This window comes from Dermacentor albipictus, chromosome 5, assembly GCF_038994185.2.
Source record: "Dermacentor albipictus isolate Rhodes 1998 colony chromosome 5, USDA_Dalb.pri_finalv2, whole genome shotgun sequence".
NCBI lineage: Eukaryota > Metazoa > Arthropoda > Arachnida > Ixodida > Ixodidae > Dermacentor > Dermacentor albipictus.
Genome location: NC_091825.1, coordinates 93254382 through 93276837, shown reverse-complemented (window position 1 = coordinate 93276837; position 22456 = coordinate 93254382). Strand labels below are relative to the sequence as shown.

At 46.3% G+C, this 22456-nt stretch overlaps 1 protein-coding gene across 1 annotated transcript in view; it reads left to right on the top strand.

Moving 5' to 3' along the window:
* Positions 1-18089, top strand: part of LOC139059951 (sodium-coupled monocarboxylate transporter 1-like) — a 95755-nt gene extending 77666 nt beyond the window's left edge. Inside the window, exons 12-18 of the mRNA XM_070538597.1 lie at positions 4584-4693; positions 4769-4836; positions 5380-5466; positions 6737-6903; positions 9594-9691; positions 10711-10832; positions 12057-18089. Of these exons, the coding sequence (XP_070394698.1) occupies positions 4584-4693; positions 4769-4836; positions 5380-5466; positions 6737-6903; positions 9594-9691; positions 10711-10832; positions 12057-12116 (712 nt within the window). The 3' untranslated portion in view covers positions 12117-18089. The remainder of the gene's footprint in view (positions 1-4583; positions 4694-4768; positions 4837-5379; positions 5467-6736; positions 6904-9593; positions 9692-10710; positions 10833-12056) is intronic.
* Positions 18090-22456: the final 4367 nt, after the last annotated feature.

Here is a 22456-nt window from a genome sequence, read left to right as displayed (position 1 = left end):
AACACTTATGCGGGAGAACATCCCGTTCCTCTCGCTCGTAACGCGTCCCACGGCTGTGACAACCTCGCGAGGCACTTGTATAGATCTCGTCTTTGAGAATCAAGCATTGGTGTACCAAGTCGAACATATATCAGTCTATTTCTCCGACCACAAAGCTTCCTTCATGACTGTCAAGAACTGTTAGTGGAGTCTTTGTTAAAGGAATACGTGTGAAAAATAAAAAAAAAATTCTGTGATAGCGCATACATGTGTTGCTCGATTTCTTTGCCTCAATCTATCGAAAAGGTGAAACAGCTTATTTGCTGCGCTCAAATTTCGCATTAGGAAGTAACGTAATCGTCGGTAATTTTTTTTTAAGTGCCAGCCATATGCGGCCGATCTGAGCGTTCACCACCGACCCATATCGTCCTTTCCTACTCTCCCCCGTCGGCTAGCGTTAGCTGCTGCTATACGGTCGTGCGGAGAGTACCATCTTCATGGCGACTCACGACGGAAGTCGTAGGAAGACTGACAGACAGTGGCGTAGCTAGGTCGTCTGGCACCCGGAGCCCATAGGGCTTCTGTCACCGCCCCCCCCCCCCCCCCTCCCTCCTCGGGTGTAGTCGAGGAAGGCGAGGATATCAACAATATGCGGGTGTCTTCAGACATATATTACACCCCAGTGGCCCCTTGCACCCGGGACCCATGGCCCCCGGCCCCCCTCGTTGTTACGCCACTGCTGACAGAAGCATGATAACACGGCAGACGCAGGGACCGCTTCCATACCGTCTACCGCTTCTCCACCGGTACGCTAGCGATGCGCGCTCAGACACACGGGTGACGCAAGCAGCCGTACCTATAGGGTCCCTGTATATGCTCCGGCAGGGAGCAGAGTTGCGCATGGGTCCGCTTTATGTTCCAGCTGTGCAGCGAAGCCACTCCTCGGCCGCGCAGGAGGCAAAGCTGCGCGGTGTTCCACTTGCTTTTTGTCTGCTGGTCGCGAGCTGCATGCGGCAATTGTTCAGAAGCGCTGAGCAAGATGACACCATTTAATAAAGGCTGCGCTCGAACCATTGGTGTACCCGAAAGGGGGGTAGGGTGCCAACTCCTGAAATGTTTAGTTTGTATGCGCATATACAAACACACGCACGAACGTACATATAGGGAATAGGACTCCCCTCAATAGCCCGAAATAAAATCCTCACTTCGCCTGTGGCTTGAACAGCTTAAAAGTTCGTGTGCAAACGTGCACCATCGTTTCCTTGCAACAAAAAGCGGCGCAATATATTTCAGCATACATATGAAATTTTCTCGCCGAGGACGGAAGGCAAGAAATGTTTTAAAGGGTGTTTAAAAAAACTTCACAGACGTACGGCGGACAATTATGTGAGTGCATTCAGACTTGCGAAACCGGACGATTAATGCTCGTCGCCAAGAGAACTATCCTGCCTGCAGTTATGTCACGGGTCGTTAACAGGAGGTAATTTATCACTTACCGACGTTCACAGCAGCTGCGCGTTTTCGATATATGCGGTGCAGACACGTGGATTTAAACGCATTTCAAATGTCTACACGCGCACATTTCATGCAAAGGTTATATTTATGATTCACTCATATAGCAATATAAACAGCTGCTTCGTAGAAGAAAATCTGCACGCGGAAAAAGGTTCAAGATGCAGGAGCTCCTACATCAAATGTATTTCTTACTAGGCAATGGATGAGCAATGGCTGGTGGCAGCAGTGGAACAGTGCTGATCCTTCAAGCCTTAGGGGGCAGAATTCAAAGCCACTGGGAAGGCAACAATCTATTAAGGGTAACAATAGACTATATTTTTTTCCGCTATTGTCACAAGATGGCAAACATGCAAAGTAATCATTCAAACATTGCAAACTCTAATACGACAACACATTTTTCTTTATCTCTTCATGCTACTGAGGTTAATTTACTATAGCAAAGCGCCTATCAAACATACAAAAACAATTTTCCATTCCTCACGTCGACTAAGACTGATCGAACAAGCAAGATGTTGTGGGCGGTAAATACTCAAGCTAAACCATGAGCGCACGATATTTTCGCTTACTGCAAGGCAATGAGCACTAGCACCTCAAACAACTTTACATGAAAAATCAGAATGCCGACAAAAAATTAAAAAAAAACATAGGAGAGAAAAACTAGGGTGCTGCGGGCAAATTCTATCCGCTAGTACATGCTCTGTTTTTAACACACTGTTCTAGACCCGCATAGTCAGAAAAATTTTACAAACAACACACTGAATTGGGTGAGCTGTTAAATTAACATTCTTGGCGTTTATGTGTAGCGCCACCCAGACATGTCGTTCACTGTTTGTCCCGCGTCTGTGTCGCGCTGCACATTTACACCATCAACGTTCAAGTGAAAAACCTTTCATGCCAGGCGTACGCATTTCAGCGTGTAGAGGGGTTTTGCTCCAGATAAATGATGCTTTAGTGTAAGCAAGGCGAACGCACCTCGCATATCCTGGTCTCTTTCGGAGCCGGTCGGTATCGGTTCAAACGCAGTAGCCATAGCGGTCTCCGGCGCACGTCTGTTGGTCCTTAAAGCACCGCGTAAAAAACTTTGTCATCTTCCGTGCGGTTTGTGCAGTTTGGTGCGCTGCAACCCGTCATACTGGAAATACAGGTGTCAGCATGATGTGTTAGTATCATTTCACCAAAGTCCTTAGCTTAATATCGTCGAATACCGTACGTAAAACGCAGAGCCGATGAATTCAACGACACGGTCACCGGTCCGCTAATTGCAATGTCTGTGGCACTGACGAAAACGAGTCGGCGTCGCGCCCGTAAAGCCGGCTTCGTAGCTGCGCAGTTGAACATTTGACGTCATTTTGCCCCACGTGATAGCGCTCGACGAATAGCGGTGGGAGCGGCGCCGGAAACGTTATGCGCAACTCTGCTCCCTGCGGGAGCATATGCAGGAACACTAGTCGTACCATCTGGGCAGCGTCGCATCGCGGCAACTCAATGAACTAAGGCCCACCAATGGCTCCCATTGGGGAGCGAGCGATCGCACTGGCATTGACAAAATAGAGGAGGCGATGCTGTGAACACCAGAATAGTAACTTGTTCTTCGCTTTTGCGACACCGACGTGCCAGAGAGCGGACCAGAAGGTTTTAGGTGCGCCCGCTCTGGCGGTACAGGGACACTGAGGGCCCAGGCACACATCTCTGCTTCCCCGCCTGCGTGCAACTCTTAGTCCTTGAAATCGATGTTGGATTTGTCATACAAACAGGCATAGGCGCGGTCTGTCTCAAAAAAGGCTTCAATTGCAAAGCCACTTCTTTCTCGGCGTGTCGACAGCAGTGTGGGAAGGCTTAACGAAGACGGGCTTATTGGCTGCACTCTGAGATTTTACGGCGTGAGTGTCACTGCTCGTTCTCAGAGGCCACATATTATGATTCTTTGCTTGTGAGACAGGTGGAGCCACAACCGCGCGGCTCGCTTCTGATTGGTTCTAGTTTTGTGGTTGCCGCGAAAAATGAGTCTCGCACCCATTCGAGCAGTTGCCGCCGCCTTTCGTGAACCTTGTCGTTCGCGGCAGTATCGCTCTCCGCGCACGGCGTGTCGCGCGCGTTTTTGTCGCTAGTGCATAGTACGGACCTTTACCGATGCCCAGTTATAACGCAGGCGAGAGCTTACGCGTACAAAGATCGCGCGTGCAAAGATCGCGAGAGCGAGAGGGACGTGGCGTCGCGGCGATGCAGTGACCCGTGACGCAACAGCTAGCGCGCTACCAGAGCAGCAGGCGTTCCCTTTAGCACGCTCTGCTCCATCGAGGCGCCGTCGTGAACTGGCGTCGCAGCCAATGGGAATTTAGGTGCCGTTTGGCTGCTACAGGCGAAAGACGCCGGCTTCTTCGCTCAGTGCGCACTTGATGCTTTCGATTATGAAGGCTAAGGAGCACGAAAGACAACGAGATTGGGAAGACATAACGCTTGCTGGCAGTCACTTATTGGTTGGAAAATATTTAGACAGAGCCTCATAACTTTAATAGGAGATGAAGAGCACGGAAGCTTGGGCTAGTTTTTTTTAGATTGGAAGTGCTAAAGCGAGGCGGAAACATTGGAGGGAGGGAAAGCGTAACAGCGCAAGCTGCTACGTCTTCCCTTCGTCCATGTCCTTGCCGATGTTTTCCATCGCTTATATGTATTTTCGTTAAACATGCAAACATGCAGGAATTGCAGGTGGCATTGTTGGCCATGTTGGGGAGAAATGGAAGATATTACAGCCAGCCATACGCGATGCATTAACTTTATTACGTGAAGTCCTTTTTCCTCCTTCGTACATCTAGCAACGTTTGATACCACCTTTAAATAAATTGCCACGGATATTACTATAGGTTGAAGGCCAACGGCATGGTTCTTCGTGAATACACAAAAGCCGGGGCTAGCCAAGAAAAAAATACATATGCTAGAAGTTCATGGCATAGGGCAATAAAAATAAATAAATAGAACGTGTAGACCTCTATATTCCTTGATCGTTTATGAGACATGAAGAGTATCTTGTTGAATCCGATGACTTTCAGAAACGACACCATCTTGAGGCAACATCAGTTCTCTTCTTTCAGCACGCTCTCATCCGGATACAACTCTCTAGCGGCTGTGACGTGGGAGGACTTCCTGCGCCCTTCGATAAAAACTTCTGAAGCATCTGCTTTGCGGATAACAAAATTGACGGGTAGGTCACTGCTCAACATATTCAATTGAATGCAGGAGAACATCACAATATCGGTAACGTGTTTTTTTCGCCCAGCTGCTACCTACGGACTTCTTTCGATATCAATTGCATTCCTCGTTGGAACTATGGGATCCATTGTGCAGGTAAGCACACACCTATATGAGTTTTTCTTCTTGCAACAAAAACCAGCTGCAGAGTCACTTCCATGACGCAAATGTTTGAGCATTTGATCACGCTGTGTTCAGACATAAATATGTGTTCGCTACTGTTAGGCAACCTTGAACGCTGTCGTTCGTTCAGTATCGGGCAATAGGTATGTGTTTAAATGAATATGTCGCATAAATATTGCGAACATGTTTCTGTATTGCTTACAGCTTCTGCGCCTCGGAATACAATTTAACCTCTGACATTTTCGCACCAAAAGGCGTCGAGCTGTGACGAGTAAATGGTGTCGGGTTCAATATCTGTTATAATAAGCTGGGATATGGGGAAAGAATTAGTCATATACTATGAAATGAGCGCCACTAGCTCAATTCCTGTCGGTTTAGTCGTTCTTAGCATTTACTTCCCGGAGCCGCTTCCATTTGTAAAATAAAGTTCATTGACTCGAGATGTAAAAAAAAAAGAAAAACGTATAGAGTGAAGAGAGGAAGCAAACAAGTGGGTGCTCTTATTTGCGAACGCAGGCTGCCTCATCCCTGTCAGGTGCGCTGTGTGGTCCAATGGTGGCCGTTTTCGTCTTGGGCTTCTTTTTTCCCTGTTGCAGGAAAAAGGTAGGTGAAAGTCAATGCGCCAAGTAACATTCATAGAGTTCTGTGAAAAAGTGTGCTCATCTGCACTATGCGTATGCATCAAACAAAGCTGTGAGATATCGCTGTCACAGAAGTGAAACTTATTTGCCCAGATCAATTTTTTTTCACCTGAGCCAAAATCGGCGTGCTATAAAGTATAGAATATTTTTCTTTTCATTGCAAAGAAAAAAAATATTCACGTGACAGGGTGCGAAGGTCAGTTCATCATCATGGATTTCGGTCACGTGAAGAATCCTCGAAATGATAGTTTTTCTTGTGTCATCTAACATAAGAACGCCTATTCGGCTTAGGTTCTGCCCTCGAAAAAAACCATCACAGAGGTGGAATCCCTGCAATCATAATTTTTTTCTTAATGACCTCGCTGTAGGCAGGAGCCAGGATTAATATTTACAAAGAAGTACATGGATACTTCAAAACAGCTATATAACTTTGGCTTCGGGTGGTTCGCGGCAACAAAGAGCGCTTGGTAATTTAGCGCTCATGGCAACGTCACCTATTCACTATTACTTCATCGTTTATTTTGAAGATGTACGCAGTTATTCACAAAAAAATTATTGTGCTACAACAGTTCACGATAGACGCCATGTGCCTATTGTAACGGAGTCCATAATAGCAACGGCTAGCAGTTATTACAAGCTTATCAATGTACTATCTTGACATCAGGGCTATTCGTCGGCGCTTCCGTGTAAACGTGATGTAAAATAAGAATCAGAACAGTAATAGTATTAGACCCGCAAGCTTTGGCGCCTACGTATGTGTATAACACAGCCGACTGGTCATTTAAAAGTGAATGGGGCAACAAAGCTATCTTTATCTTATCAGTGCCTGAGATCTACTACTTGAAAGCGTTATCTTATTTCACTTATTGGTTTGAATTTACGTATCTAATTTTAAATTCGGTTCACCACCGCTTGAGAGTTAAAGTTGAACCTGTTTATTTTCCTTTAAACCTTTTTAATGTTTAAATTCTGTTAGCTGAAATAAATGCCGGATTTGGAAGATAAATTCCGTCAGGTATGTTTAGTACGCACTGGCGAAAGTAAGTTTCGTAATTTTGATTCATATAACTAAATAAAGACGTTTTGACAATGGGTCTGCTTCATTGTAGTTGAATAACCTGAATTAAACATTACTGCTACCACTTTGCGTGCTCGGTAAAAAAAAAAGTAATATACTGTCAATTCTATGCTGCATCTTCGTGGTTGGAACGGAGCAACGTAAAACCATGCAGGGTGCCATAGCTGGAACGGTGGTGGCGATAATAATCTCTGGTTGGATGTCGCTTGGATCTATTGTATACCCGCGGAAACCGTATACTCTGCCCACGACCACAACGGGCTGCGCGGATTTTAACGAGACCATCATATCCGGATCATACGAACCACCGCCACATCCAAGGTCAGTCCGTTTGCCAGCATTCACATTCACCTACTTTTGTGCTGCCCACAAAATATTGTGTCGTTCTAGCCCGCACAACGCCATATAGCGATAAATATATTGATTGTGGCTTTACACTGCACTATCCACTCCCGTAAAACCTTAGAAAACAAAATCGCGTATTTACATTTCATTTCACACACAAAAATTTACCTTCTAGTTTTTGGTCTTGTTGACTTTTAAACGTAGTCACTACATATAAGGGGTGTTCGGCTATGAATCACCGTAGAAACGGCACGATATGAGTTATTCTTACTGCTAACTTAATGGAAGATAGTAACAGTTAGTGGTGCATACATGATTTATTCTACAGCCAAGCTGTTGAGAGGAAGCTTTAGCTGAGGCCCAACTCCTGGACGCGGCCTATTCAAATACATGTAAATTGGAAAAACTTTTTTTCTGAGATAATCACTGCACCGATTCTAAGAAAATTTGTTGCACTTGAGAGATAACGTTAGGTTCTACTGGCTGTTGGAAGCGGAATTTATATTTAGGGCCTGAATTTTGCTAAAAGAATATTGAAGTGTTCGAAAGTTCGAAAAACAAACAGAAGCACGAAGTTTCAAATTAAGAGCTCTGCATCGAAAACAGGTATGGCGGTTCTGTAAATGACATTTATTAGATCATTGATAGCCGACAAACTCTGTATGTCAATTTATATCTTACGTGAATTTGTTACGTTGCGTACAAGGGTTATGCAAAAGCTGTATTTCCATATTATTTAACTTTTTCAGATTAATCTGTAACCTATCAGTTTTGTCTGCTTTAGATGTACTATTAGATGCGGTTTACATAATTTCGATATCATTTTTCAATACTGAGTTACAGAGTTGTAAACTTGCTAGTTTCATTTCCTGAAAATTTTCGATTTTTGTCACTTCTTCATACAGAATTGACGACCTAAATAAAAAATTCGAGACTAACCGTCACTAGATTCTAACTTTTTTTTCAATGCAAGAAATATCGCCAAATTTAGTGTAGTGGTTGCCGAGAAAAATGAATTTTTCTTTTGCATGTATTTGGATGGCTGCACCCGAGCTAAAGCTTCCTTTAAAGGGCTACCTCAAGATCGTGCGTGCGCGCGCGCGTTTGTGTGTGTGTGTGTTTGTGTGTGTGTGTGTGTGTGTGTGTGTGTGTGTGTGTGTGTGTGTGTGTGTGTGTGTGTGTGTGTGTGTGTGTGTGTGTGTGTGTGTGTGTGTGTGTGTGTGTGTGTGTGTGTGTGTGTGTGTGTGTGTGTGTGTGTGTGTGTGTGTGTGTGTGTGTAGACACGTACGTGGGCCGATCCCCAAGTAACTGCAATACCGGGCCGACCCGCGGCGGAAATGAAGCAGGCACCCCATACGTGGGCCGATCCCGAAGATAGTGAAATACCGGGTTGACCTGCGGCGGAGGTGAAGCAGGCGTTAAGCACTCCCCATACGTAGGTCCATACCGAAAATGGTGCATTACCGAGACAACCCACAGCGGAGATAAAGCAGGCGTTAAGCACTACCCATACGTGGGCTGAACCAGAAGATGCCGGGTCGAGCTGCAGCGGAGGTGAAGCAGGCGATAAGCACGGCCCATACGTGGACTGATCCCGCAGATAGTGCAATGCCGGGCTGGTCCGCGGCAGAGGTGAAGCAGGGATTAAGCACTCCCCATGTGTGGGCCCATCCCAAAGATAGTGCATTACCCGGGACGACCCACAGCGGAGATAAAGCAGGCATTAAGCACTATCCATACCTGGGTGGATCCCGAACATGCCGGGCCGACCTGGGGCGGAGGTAAAGCAGGCGATAAGCACTGTTCATACATGCACCGATCCCGAAGATAGTGCAATGCGGGGCCGACCCGCAGTGGAGGTGCAGTTCTCCATTAAGAGGCCCACATATACAGCTTCGCTGGTCACTCCCTCTTCACAGAGTGGAAGGACACCGAGTTTTTTCTTTGCGTTTAACGGTTTTTCAAAGCTCGCCTTTAGAAACAGGTCTGGTCAGGCAGACTTATATAAGAGGTGGAAACTGATTTTATATTAAATCGCACTATTTTCATAGCTAATTAGAACTTTCGAAGGATAGGCTTGTCACAACGGGATGTATACGACTGTTGAAGTTGTCTTAATGAAGACGAATAATAGTAGTAAAGACAGGCATGACTACTATTTAATGCCATGATTCAATGTATGCTGACGACGCATAACTTCACTAGTGCTCGGTTTCCAATAGCAGAATTTCGACACATATTTAAATCAAAATGTGTAGGTATTTAATCTTTGTGATCCTGTGTAGTAGCTTCTTGGACGAAAATACTCATTTTCGTGCGAGGACCCACCTATTCATACAGTGCACCTGAAAAATGCCAATTTTCCCTATACGACCCATGCAACTAAAATAAACGAGGAAACGTGCACACAAAGGAAAACATAATATTTACCGAATTCGTGCAGCAACGCAAGGGCAGTTTCCTGAAAGGCTTTTCTTGGAATATTGTAGTAGCGTTTGGAAATACTGCAAAATGTAAAATGATTGGCAGATTACGCACTGCTATCTTGGCATGGAAAAAGACAATGTGATGACCAACGTCCTTAAATACAGAAACGCAGCTCTACTGCGAACACGCTGAGTGTGCGGTTCTTGGTGGAGCCAAATCTTGCTCCCTCCTTTACGCAGCGGGATCTACCAGTTTTACCACATATCTTTCATGTGGGTCGCCTTCGTTGGATTTGTCGTCCACGTGGTAGTCTCATTGGCCGTAAGCCTAGCCTTCGGTAAGTACCCTCACCAATGCAGAAATAAAATATATGTCAATGGTTCGGGGCCAGTAAGTGTGCCTTGATTACACACAAACACACAGTACACACACACAAACTGCTATCAAACACGATTATATTTGCACTGTTTCACAGCAACTACTGTCTTATAAGAAAAAAAGTAAAGGCGACAATTCCTATTTTTATTTTTGTCTAAAGAAATGTCACTTTCTCGGATGACTGCCAATGCTGGAGTCTCTAAAGGGAGAGGATAGCGTTTTTAGCGTGACCGCATAAAGGGCCCCGCGTCGCAAAAAACTCGATGTCGGCATCGGGTGGCGCTTGAACAAAAATCATTCCGGACCACAACCACCCAGGCCCTCCGGGTGGCGCAGAGACGATAATGAACTCACTGAATTCCTCAAAGTAACTTGCGTCAGGAAAATCCCAATTTACAACCTAAACGCAACCCACAGACAGGATAGTGTCGTGTTGTAATTTGACAATACCAGGAAACATAATTCCGTAATGCGGAAACGGAAAAACAAACCCCTTTTCTAGCATTTCTACCATTCATAGAGCAGCTATGGCCACCGAGACTTGCGCGCTACCGCGTGCAAATATTTCAGAGGTCATAGACCGGTGTGCCCTGTTCCTTTGCAAACACCTCTAAATGGCGCTCGCCTCCGCTGCATCGTGGTTTGGGCGTCGTTGCCACGTCCACATGATACAAAGGTGTGACCACATCATCATCATCACGTTGAGACAATGCTACAGAACACAAAAGAGATGAGCTGTCAGGTAATGTAAAAAAGACACATGATTGATTGATTGGCATTAGGTACAAAGAAAAACTAAACCCGGGACATTTGGCCGTCTTGACTGGGCCGGGTGGACACTCAAAACATTTATTTATGAGGCGTGAGTGTTTCGCTAAATTCCAGACCACTGGCCACCCTGGTTGATGCTTGCGCTGTGGCTTGAAGGACAGGATTGTCGCAGATCGGTGAACACTTCTTTCTTTTTTTCCCCCGCAGAATGGAATGAGTCGGAGTATGTAGATCCAACATACGTATGCCCTCTCGTCCGGAAGTATATGCGGAAGAACCTGAGCCAGCGAAATACGAGAGGCGACAATGTCAAGGAGGTCGTGCCAGCAGTAAGTGCAGAAAAATGCCTTAGCCAATCATACAGATAGAAAGCCCAGAAATTATCAAACTTATTTTTAACAGATGACGATGTGTCAGCACGTTGATGGCTTGGTGCTCCCAGTCAACTTATAAGCTAGTTTGTGCATTCACTGTTCTGAACATGCGGTATTATAATTTGCGAGTGCCAGAAACGGAACAGTGGCTGTATGTCACGAAGTTTACACCATCTCACATTGGCAGAGAACTCGTGGAGCGGTTCAACTGCACGTGGTGCAAACAGCTGCGGGAAAATCACAGATAATCACCGCAAAGTGCGTTGATTTGCGAGTTCTCTGCAGAAAACTGCATTCTTAACGCAGCAAAGCCTCCTGTAGTGTAAGACGAATTGCAAGAATACAGAAACTTGAACCATAAGATGATAGATTTTCAGTCGTGCACGCAAGCGAAAGCTCCCAAGCAATTAGGAATTTAGCCTGATAGCGAAAAAGCAACACAAACGCTGGAGCGATATTATAATGTCAGTGGCTGCAGCTGCATACGCGGTCAATGTCAAGGAGGCCCTGCCAGCGCTAAGTGCAGACAAGTGCCTGAGCCAATGATACAGATGCGAAGCGCAGAAATCGTCAAAAGTACTTCAACAGACGACCCGAATGTACAATGACAATGACATTTAAAATGACATATGCTCAGTCGTGCACGCATGAGATAGTTCCCAAGCAATAACGAATTGACCTCACTTAAAGAAAAAAACGCACCCCAAATTGTATAGGCATTTGATCTATATCAATCGCCTAATGATGTATTTCCCGCTCCGTTGAATTATGCGATGGGTCTGCTAAAATATGGGAGCTGCAAAAGTGTGACCTGTGAATTATACTGCTAGTACTGCAAGTCCATAAACAAACAAACAAAACAAGCATATAGAATCTGAGTGCTAAGTTACATAGTCTTGATGCCACTTCATGGCTTTCATTTTTTCATTGGAAGTCCCGAAGTTCATTATATACAAGCAACGTTCTTTAAAAAAAAGTCATGCATACGTGTTTCTAGCCAGCGGCACCAGATTATTATTCAACAGCTAAGGAATATACACCTATTCCAATGATTTTTTTTTCCTTTTAGCAATTATCCTGCTGCCAAAGCCATCAACGATGATGACATGCTGAACGGCAGGTTTATGCATGACTTATTGACAGAGGTTAATATTTTTTACATGTTTACTTCTTCCACAGGATCCAGTGGCAGCGACGGAAATTAAAGCCTTGATCTTGGAGCACCAGGAACGTGCTTAACCACACTGCAGAGGAGAGTTTACCATGAAAAGACACATATCCTCTCTATTAATGGCGACAAGCAGGATAGACAGGACGCTGACTTCTAGTCAAAAGGAATTTATATCAACAATAGCCTGCAATGCTTCTCGTGCTCTGCTTTGATTATTCAAGAACCATAGGCCGAATTTTCCACTGTGTAGGAACACATATGAAGGAAAAATACGCCGTCTACCTTGGCGTAGCTGCAGGAAAACATTTGTAAGTTGATGAAAGACAATGAGAACTACGGAGTTAAATAATGGCCCAGTCCACGGCATCGAATGATGAAGATCAGACATTTTATGCTTGTCACGCTGCGAAATGCGCCCGTTAGAAGACCAGGAAAAGCATGGATCACATCACATATTTGTAAACTGTAAGTGCTCGGAATGTTTAAAACGAAGGAGTTTGGGAAATTCATGAAGGTGGGGAAAAAGGGGGAAACGGAATGATGAGATCCTCACGGCATCGAATGATGAAGATCAGATATTTCATGCTTGTCATGCTAACAAATGCGCCCGTTAAAAGACTAGGAAAAGCATGGATCACATCACATACTTGTAAACTGTAAGTGCTCGGAATTTTTAAAAGGAAGGAGTTTGGGAAATTCAGGAAGGTGGGGAAAAAAGAGGGAAACGGAACGATGAGATCCTCACGGGAACAACATGTAGTCATATCGTAAGTTGGTTAAGGCTACGAAAAAAAAACGATGACTAACTGATACACGGGCAAAACAGCTTTTGTACGCGGCAGAAAATCTTTTTTCTCCGTTATCTTTATCTACAAACGATGGCATCTTTCGCGGCTGCTGGTGGGGTAGTGAGAGGAACACAGGGAAACACGTGTACTGGATAGTCATTTTCTTTGATTTAACGGATGCATTTGACTCTGAAGCAAGATGTATTTCAATATGTTGCTCTACTATATTTTTACCAGGTGTTTCAAGTTAGTTTATTAAAATTTATTTCTATTGTCGCGGTACAACGCGGACAGAACACAGGGATACGTTCTTCACGAACAACAGGACAATCTGTTCAAAAACAAACACAGCAGAGACACGTCTTCTTCGTCATCATCCAATCTCACTCAGACCCACTAGGCGAAGTGCACGATACGTGCACTTCGCCTAGTATCGTGCACACAAACTATCGTGCACACAAAGGAAGTGCACGATACTTCCTTTTGTGCTTCGTCCGGTTTTGCGCTGCCCATCCGTAGGAATATGCTCAGTCACCAACTCGACCAGCTTGCTGCGTTAACTTGAAAGGAGCTTGATGATGTGAATTTCAGTGCACACATATGGAATGCAGCGATTATATAACTTTATCAAGGTGATACGTGTTTTCTTAATGAGAAGAACCACGGACAATGTTTAGCTCTAAAATTGTTGGATAAAAGATTAGCAAATTTCCATCAAAGTAGATTAGTGTAGCGTATGAGTCATTGTGATTAGAAATCACAGAGGCAGGCAACCCCTCCTCCGCAACAACCAATTAGACAGATGACCCCCCCAGCGGCACGTCAACAGCCGCAAGGAGAGGATAAGATGGTCACAGAGGCGTCCCTCCCGCCACTAACGAAACGCAAAATTCAAGATGCCGACCCTATTCAGGCTATAGAGAAAAGGGTCGAAAATTTGGAAAGATTAGAGGCCAAGATAAATGAATTTTTGAACCATATCAACATCCAAATTCAAGCTGTCCTCGGGGCAGTTCAGAAACAGGCCGAGGAATGCCAAAGGCTAAGGAATGAGATGGTCGCCATGAACGGGTGGCAACAGAATATGGAGCAGATCGTCACGCAACTGCAAAATGGCCAGGCGCGCAAATGAAAATCAAATCTGGCAGTGGAACTCTCGCGGCTTCCGGCGCAAGCGGTCGATTCTGCAACAGTACCTTCCGCTATTAGATGAGACTCCTTTGGCTATTGCCCTCCAGGAAACTGGAGGACCCGCAAAACTGTCAGGTTATCAGGCATTTCATAGTGGCAGGGGGGAGAAATCCTCGGTCACAACGCTCGTGAAAAGAAATATCGCGGCCATTGAACATGATCTAGAGTCGAGACAGATCGAGAACGTGTTTGTCGAAATTCTAACCGGAAAACAGAAGGACCCTAGTTTATTCCTTTTAAATTTAAACAGCTCACCCAGGCAAAGGAAGGTGAGGTTCAGGGCTCTGCTTCGCAAGGCCCTCAAAATTTCAAGCAACCAGCCACTGTTGATAGTGGGGGACTTTAATGCACATCACCAGGAATGGGGGTACCCGCACCAAAGCCCGAAAGGCAGACAGCTGTGGGAAGATACGCATGACATAGGGCTCACTCTGCACACGGACCCTGAGAGTCCAACGAGGGTGGGCAACCGCGTTAATAAGGATACATCTCCAGATCTGACATTCTCGAAAAACATTAAAGATCTAGAATGGCATAATTCGGATCAAAATTTTGGCAGCGACCACTACATAATTGTTTCCATACTGAAAGAGGGCTTTCAAACGCGCAGGGCTCGCGCGCCGGCCGTCGTTGAATGGGATAAGTTTAGAGACATCAGGAGAGTGCAGGAACTGGGGCCCATCAGAAACATCGAGGAATGGACGACGGCGCTCAAATTGGACGTTAGAGAGACGACAAAAATGCTCGAAGGGGATAACGCCCCGGAGATAGCGGACAGCCGTCTTCTGCACATGTGGGAAGCTAAGCAAAGCATGGAGCGTCGTCTCAAAAATCAGAAATGGAACCGCAACCTCAGAAGAAGGATTGCTAGGCATAATAAGGAAATCGAAGATTATACTTTTACTCTATGCGAACAAAATTGGGCCAACAAGTGTGACGAAATGGAGGGGAGCATGAACCTCTCCAAGACGTGGAACATCCTCCGGCACTTGTTGGACCCCGCAAGCTCGAAAACTCAATCCGGTATAAGATTGGCAAAAGCTAGGCACGCGTTCGTAGGGAACGATGATTATTTCATGAAGAAATTAATTGAGACGTTCGTGGGGGAAACATCGCGAACTCCACTACCCGACTATGGTGGAGCGCGTAACGAGGCGTTGGACGCCCCCATCACAGAAGCGGAAGTGCGAGCAGAGATTGTAAGACTCAGAACGAAGTCGGCTCCGGGCCCTGACGGGGTAACGAACAAAATGCTCAGAAACTTAGACGATGATTCCATTAGTTATCTAACGAAGTACATGCAGGAATGTTGGGAAAAAGGCGAGCTCCCACAACAGTGGAAGACGGCAAGCATTATTTTAATACCAAAACCCGGGAAGCCTCCGCAATTGGAAAACTTACGGCCAATTTCATTAACTTCATGCGTGGGGAAATTGATGGAGCACGTCGTCCAGACCAGACTGATGGGCTTTATGGAGCAGGGCGATCTGTGGCCACATGAGATGGTCGGGTTCCGACCTCACTTGTGTACGCAGGACGTCATGCTCCAAATCAAACATGATATAATAGACTCAAGGTCTAAAGATGCAAAAGTAATTCTGGGACTGCACCTCACGAAGGCTTTTGATAACGTAAAGCATGAGGCGGTCCTGGAAGGGCTGAACAAGATTAATGTAGGTACCAGGACATATCGATACATCAGGGACTTCCTGACGGGAAGAACTGCTTGCATGAGGTTCCAAACGCTGGAATCCCCCACAATTGAGCTAGGGAGTAAGGGTACGCCCCAAGGATCGGTGCTGCCTCCCCTACTCTTCAACATGGCTATGAGAGAACTCCCCGAGCAATTGGCAAAGCTCGAGGGATTAAAATTTAGTATATATGCGGATGATATCACCCTCTGGGTCAACGGGGGAAGTGATTCAGCCGTCGAAAGCCTGCTCCAGGCCGCCACCGACATCATAGTCGATTACGCGGCCGAGAGAGGCCTAGCATGCTCGCCGCAGAAATCGGAATTGTTTATATACAATCCGAAACACTTAAGGTGCAAGGCACCATCGGAGATCAAAATTAAAGTGCCGGGTAGAGAGGTACCAACAGTCGAGCAAATTAGAATCTTGGGCCTGATTCTCCAGTCACACGGCCACAATGGCGAGACCGTCAAGAGGCTGCAGAATCACGCAATACAGACCCTGAGCCTAATTAGGCGGGTGGCCAGCAAAGGCCGAGGGCTAAAGGAAAAAAAATTAAACTAATACAGGCGTACATATTCAGCCGGGTGAGCTATGCAACGCCATATCTCGATTTGAAAGTGGTGGAAAGAGAAAAGATTGATTCTCTAATGAGAAAATGCGTAAAACGAGCGCTGGGACTGCCCATGTGTACATCAACAGAGAGACTGATGGCTCTAGGAGTGCACAACACATGGGCAGAACTGGCGGAAGCGGTGCGAACCTCTCAAATTGAGAGACTTAGCACCACGAGGACAGGAAGAGCCATATTGGCCAAAGTTGGAATAAATCCGGACAGAGACCCCACCCAAAAGGTGGAAGTAGATAGGGAAGTTAGACAAAATCTGATTATCCCCCCCCCCTGCCAAAAAATGGCTGTGGCTTAGGTAAGGTTAAGCCCAGGATGCGAAGCATACTAGCCTTTATTTTAGTTGTTGAACCACTGTTTAGCTTGGTGAACTGCTGTTGCTTGGCTATATTTGGTTCGGCTAGACGAAGAAACAACTCATGCGTTACTCTGCTTCGCCTTGGACGCCCCGCATTGGACGCGGTGAGCGTCGAGCAACGCAGCGTTCGGCGCGACAACGAAATGTGCGCCTGAGCAAGCGACGCACGCCTGAGCCTTAGAAACAGCTCGTTTCTAAGGCAACACCGCATTCACTAGAGGCGCTTTTGTACCGCTTTGAAGCATCGTACTCGTGGCTCAGTGGTAGCGTCTCCGTCTCACACTACGGAGACCCTGGTTCGATTCCCACCCAGCCCATCTTGCAAGAGTTGAGCCAAAGCCACTTCTCCTCTGTCGTGACGTCACGGTGTCACGTGGTATTCAAGGCGACACCGCCGCGCCTGAGGAGCTGGGTTGAGCTCTCGTAATATGCTTCGCATGAAAACATGCACCCGGAACATAGCAAAGACAGGAGGCATAAACGAGCCGAAGCATTAAAAATTAGATTCGGTAATATCCCGGAACATGAGGTGGCCTATGTAGACGCGGCGGGAGGTAGCGGCAGTTTTACGGTGGCAACTGCCGTCAGCGGCCGGGGTATTCCCATGACCGCTGTCACTCCGCGCGGGCGCAACATAGAAGTTGCCGAGGAAATTGCGATCGCATTAGCTTGCGCTGGAACGGACGCGAAATTTGTGATCAGTGACAGCAAAACTGCCATACAAAATTTTAGCAAGGGAAGGATCTCGCCCTTAGCGGCCAGAATCCTAGGCCAGAGAAAGCTAGATAGAAAAATTCAAATAATTTGGACTCCGGCGCACGAAGCCGTCCCCGGCAACGAGGCGGCCCACGAGCTGGCTCGAGATCTCTACCGCCGAGCCGCTACGGGGCCCCTCGATGACCGAGGGAGCGGAGAGCGCATGCTAAAATATGGGGAGATCACGCAGCATTATAGATTGGCTCGTAGACTGGTATCCCCGCCAGACCCGAAATTAAACAACAGACAAGCAGTCGCGTGGAGACGACTACAAACTTATACATATCCGCACCCGGTTATGGCGAACCACATGTTCCCCGAGGCCAGGAGCGATAAATGTAATCTTTGTGGGGCGAGAGGGACCCTCGACCACATAATATGGGAATGTCCGTACTCTCCCGGGGGAACGCACAAAATAGATAGTAGAGACACCTGGGAGACCCTGCTGCGCAGCTCGGACTCTGAGCTCCAGCTCCGGCTCGTCCAACTGGCTGAAGAGGCTGCTGGGACCCAAGACCTCCCAGCCTGCATCTGAGGCGGCGGCACTCGCCCCCTGACCTGCGTGTCGGGGGGTGGGTAGATCGCCTTTTCTGTTGGCCATTAAAGTTTATTCTATCTGCCTATTGTGATTAACATTGTTTGCCTAATTTTCTGTTTAGGGCCTGTCAGCCAGCATGCCCACCTGCCTGCCTGCCTGCCTGCCTGCCTGCCTGCCTGCCTGCCTGCCTGCCTATCTATCTATCTATCTATCTATCTATCTATCTATCTATCTATCTATCTATCTATCTATCTATCTATCTATCTATCTATCTATCTATCTATCTATCTATCTATCTATCTATCTATCTATCTATCTATCTATCTATCTATCTATCTATCTATCTATCTATCTATCTATCTATCTATCTATCTATCTATCTATCTATCTATCTATCTATCTATCTATCTATCTATCTATCTGTCTGTCTGTCTGTCTGTCTGTCTGTCTGTCTGTCTGTCTGTCTGTCTGTCTATCTATCTATCTATCTATCTATCTATCTATCTATCTATCTATCTATCTATCTATCTATCTATCTATCTATCTATCTATCTATCTATCTATCTATCTATCTATCTATCTATCTATCTATCTATCTATCTATCGCACGTGCAATGCGAAGACGTGGGGTCATTACCCACCTGTGGCCAGTAGTATTTTCGTTCACTTTCATTTCATTAGGTTATAATTTCTTTAATTCATTTAGTAAGTTCAATTAATTTCCGATATGGTGCCCTCGGTATCTGTTTCCTGGCTCCTTATGATATGATTAATATAATCGGGCCCCCCTTGATTCCCTTTCTTCTCGTATATATATGTATTTACCGCTTTTCGCACTAAGAAAATCCTAAAGCAAACGCAATAAAATAACTCGGAGTACCGGTGGTGTCATTTAGACCACGCGGCAGCAGGGTGGTATTGGCAGTGTTCTCGCATTCTTGTCTCGTGAAAGATGGCGTTCAGAGACGCTGTCGTTAGGACGCTACGCCTGTGGTCGAAGACGCAGCTGCTGCTGCTGGAGGCGCCGCGAGTCGCTGGTCTCAGACCAGATCGAGTCGGCCGCTGGCGCTGTTGGTGTTCTGGATTGCTCGTCATGTACCGGTTGGCTCCCGCGTACGGATACGTAGGTTGCTAATTGGACTGACACCATAAGAAACAGTGCAACGTAATGCCGCAAATAACAACCTCCCGAAGCTTCTAAATGTGTTTTTAAGCAGCAACCAGGATTGGTTCTTGACAAACTTTTTTTTCTGTTCGAATTCCGACAAGTTGCCACCGGCGCAATGTGACCACACTCGCCAACTTTATGTGGAAGTCTCAAATATTGTGCGTGGACATAATTTGTTTTTAGAATGGGCCGGCGAGTATCTCTATACATAGGCAACGCATTTTATAAGAGTGTTATTGTCAGGCTAACGCCGCCATAATCTGATCGAATGCATTCTATGCGATGTACCGCCTGCGGTGCAATGACGAATGTAAGAGGTTCTTTCCAATGATTTGAAATCAGCAGCCTTACTAGCAATCCTCGTGGCTAATGTCCCTTATTTGTGAGGATACTCGTGATACAATGCCTACCCGAATAAGGAAGATATTCTTTAAGTGCACGATTGGTGAACACCACCAATAGAAACTATACTCGCAGGCACATTGATAGAATCGTCCTCGGTGCTATATGCTCGGTCCACGGTAACATTTCAAGCAACGTGTGAGCCGTTAAAGTTTCGAAAATATAATGCTTTGAAGCAGTGCAATCATAATGCACAGATTTTCATAAACGAGCATCATAGATTTAGTACAATCCCTGTTTGTAAACGCACCGGCATTCAAACGCATCGAGTAAAAGCAAGGAAGCAATGCTCACTTTTATTCATTCCTCTTCAACATTGGTCAGCAATTTTTCCCGAGCAACTTCGAAAAGATAGGCCACGTGTATTATTCTTTCCTTCCAAACATGTTAGTGCTACGTATACATTGTAGGATTTCTTTTGGGGCATTGAATGAGGTGTCACACCATCTGAGACAACCATAAAACTATGGGCTTTGGAACAGTGGGCGTATGACCATCACGTAACCATGTGTGCGCCAACAAGGTGATCAGCAGCTTAGTTCCCTTCCTCCTCACTTTCTCTTTTCGCTTTCGGGTCGGGAAGAATTGGCGGTACGCAAATTAGCTCAGAGAACATGACGCCTTCACTCGTGTTTAATCAACGATTATGCGAAACATCCATAGAAATGATAGTTTTATTAATAATTTGCGGTATATCACTCTTACATATCCAAAGACTTTGCTTCAAAGCTTTTTTTTATCACTTCATGGAGTTGCCGCAATCGTCTGTACCGCTTAAGTCGTTGCCTTCTCAGCGTAACTCTCTGGCTCTGAGCGCTGTTTCTTCGTGCGTTTCTTTCTACGTCCTCGTTCAGTTGCGCTGACGCATTCTATTATGAATTCAAACCAACTAACCCGCCAACGTGTTTTGATTAGATTAACAAGCACGGTGTAACGCACGGTGTTCATGAACACGAACACATCTTGCTCGATGAGCGGGGCAACCCGCTGTCAAAATACTGGAGTGAGGAATCGCGGCAGCAGCGGCGATAGAATTGACCTTCGTTCATCTCCGCTTCAGCGTAAAGCAAACGTCGAAAACACAGCGCATGCGAAAGTACTGCCCCCCCCCCCCCCCCCACTACGCGCATTCTGTAAACATCGCAGATCGCTCTGAAAATGAGGCCCGCGCTGCGCGCACTTTGGCCACGTCACAAATGCCGTTAAAAACAAGGCACCCGCAAGGCCGCGCCGTAAGCAGCAGCCGGCGGAGAACTCTCCCCCCCCCTCCCTCGCCTCACTCCCGTGCTTAGCGCGCGACAGGAGAGGGCGCGCTTCCGGCGCGCCTTCCTCGCTCGCGCATGCGAGATCGCGCACTCTCACGTGCTTTCACTCGCACCCACAGCATGCGACATGCGGCGACGGTTTTATCGCCCTTGGACTTTATGCGGAACCTCACGGCGATGGCGACGGCAGAAATGCACTTGGAGTGGTTAGAGCATCGCATGCATAATGCGAAGACGTGGGATCGTTCCCAACCCTCGGCCAGTGGTTTTTTCATCCACTTTCATTTTTTTTCATCCACTTTCATAATTTCTTCAGTTCAATTAGTAGGTAGAAGTAATTTCCCTTACTTGTGCTTGGTGTCTGTTTTTGGCTTTCCGTGATATGCTTGGAGCGTTCATTAAATTGCCATTGCAATAGTAAGCGCAGACTCGCCATGGCGACTCAATGGCTATGGCGGTTCATTGCTGAGTTCGATGTCGTGAGTTTTGTTACGCGCCGTGGTGGCCACTTTCGATGAGGATGGAATGCCAAAGCACCCGCGCGCCGTGCCTTGGATGCAATGAAAAAAATTCAGGCAGGTCCAAATAAACTTGAGTCATCCACTATGACGTCGCTCATATTCGAACGTCCAGTTTAGACCTGGTAAAATTACTGCGTTTTAGCGGTGAATTTTGAAAAGTGTGCAGCTTTCTTCAGAAAGTTACCGGATCTCTGTACGGCCCTCCTTTGCAATCGTAGTACCAGTGTGGAATTGACTAAGCTGCGCTGTTCGTGCGCAATTTCTTAGCCAAAAAGTTCCTACGCTAAGAAAAAGGTGCAACCGAAGTGGCAGCGCACTTAACTGAAGGCGTCGTATGAGAATGAGGAGGAAGCAAATGCAGGAGTAAACGAGAAGAAACGAAATAAGTGGTAAACTGATAACGTGATTGCACTTCATGTATGCGTAATTGAGGCTATATCTTACGGCAAATTACTGCACACCCCTGCACACCCCTGCACGACAGCTTAGTTTTCCGGGCCTCTGCTACAGAGCGCACAAACGCAACCGCGCTCGCCCGTTCACCGCACCGCCACCAAAAGAATTGCAGTGGAGGCGTTACGCTTTCTTATATTTTGGCGCAGAAAGAGACGCTCAGCCGGAGCAGTTGCTGGCCAGGTCTGCCAGGCTAGCCCCGCCTCTATACATCACCACCACCGCGACCGTATTAGAAAGTGACTCAATGTCTTTACTTCGATACTAATTACGGAAATGAAAACAAAAAGCTCCATAATATATAGTATGTATAGCCTCAAAGCTGGGTGCCCGGCACCGATACGTTCACCGGTACGGTATGGGATCGCACTGCACACGGTTGCAGGTGCGATTCTAATGCCGCGCATAGGGTAAAAAATGCACGAAACCCTAGCCATATAGAGCTTTGCTGTAAAATCATGAGACATTACACTCTGTGAAAGAAGTTCACCAGCGAAACTGTTTAGACACGGAGCTGATTGGACTGGGAAACTTAATTATGGTCCTGCAGGATGCGCTTAGCGCGTAGCGGGCGTCTCCCACGTAGGGACGCATAATTTTGAACAAAGGTACGAACTTATTTATTGTATTGATGGGTGGTCATCGTGCC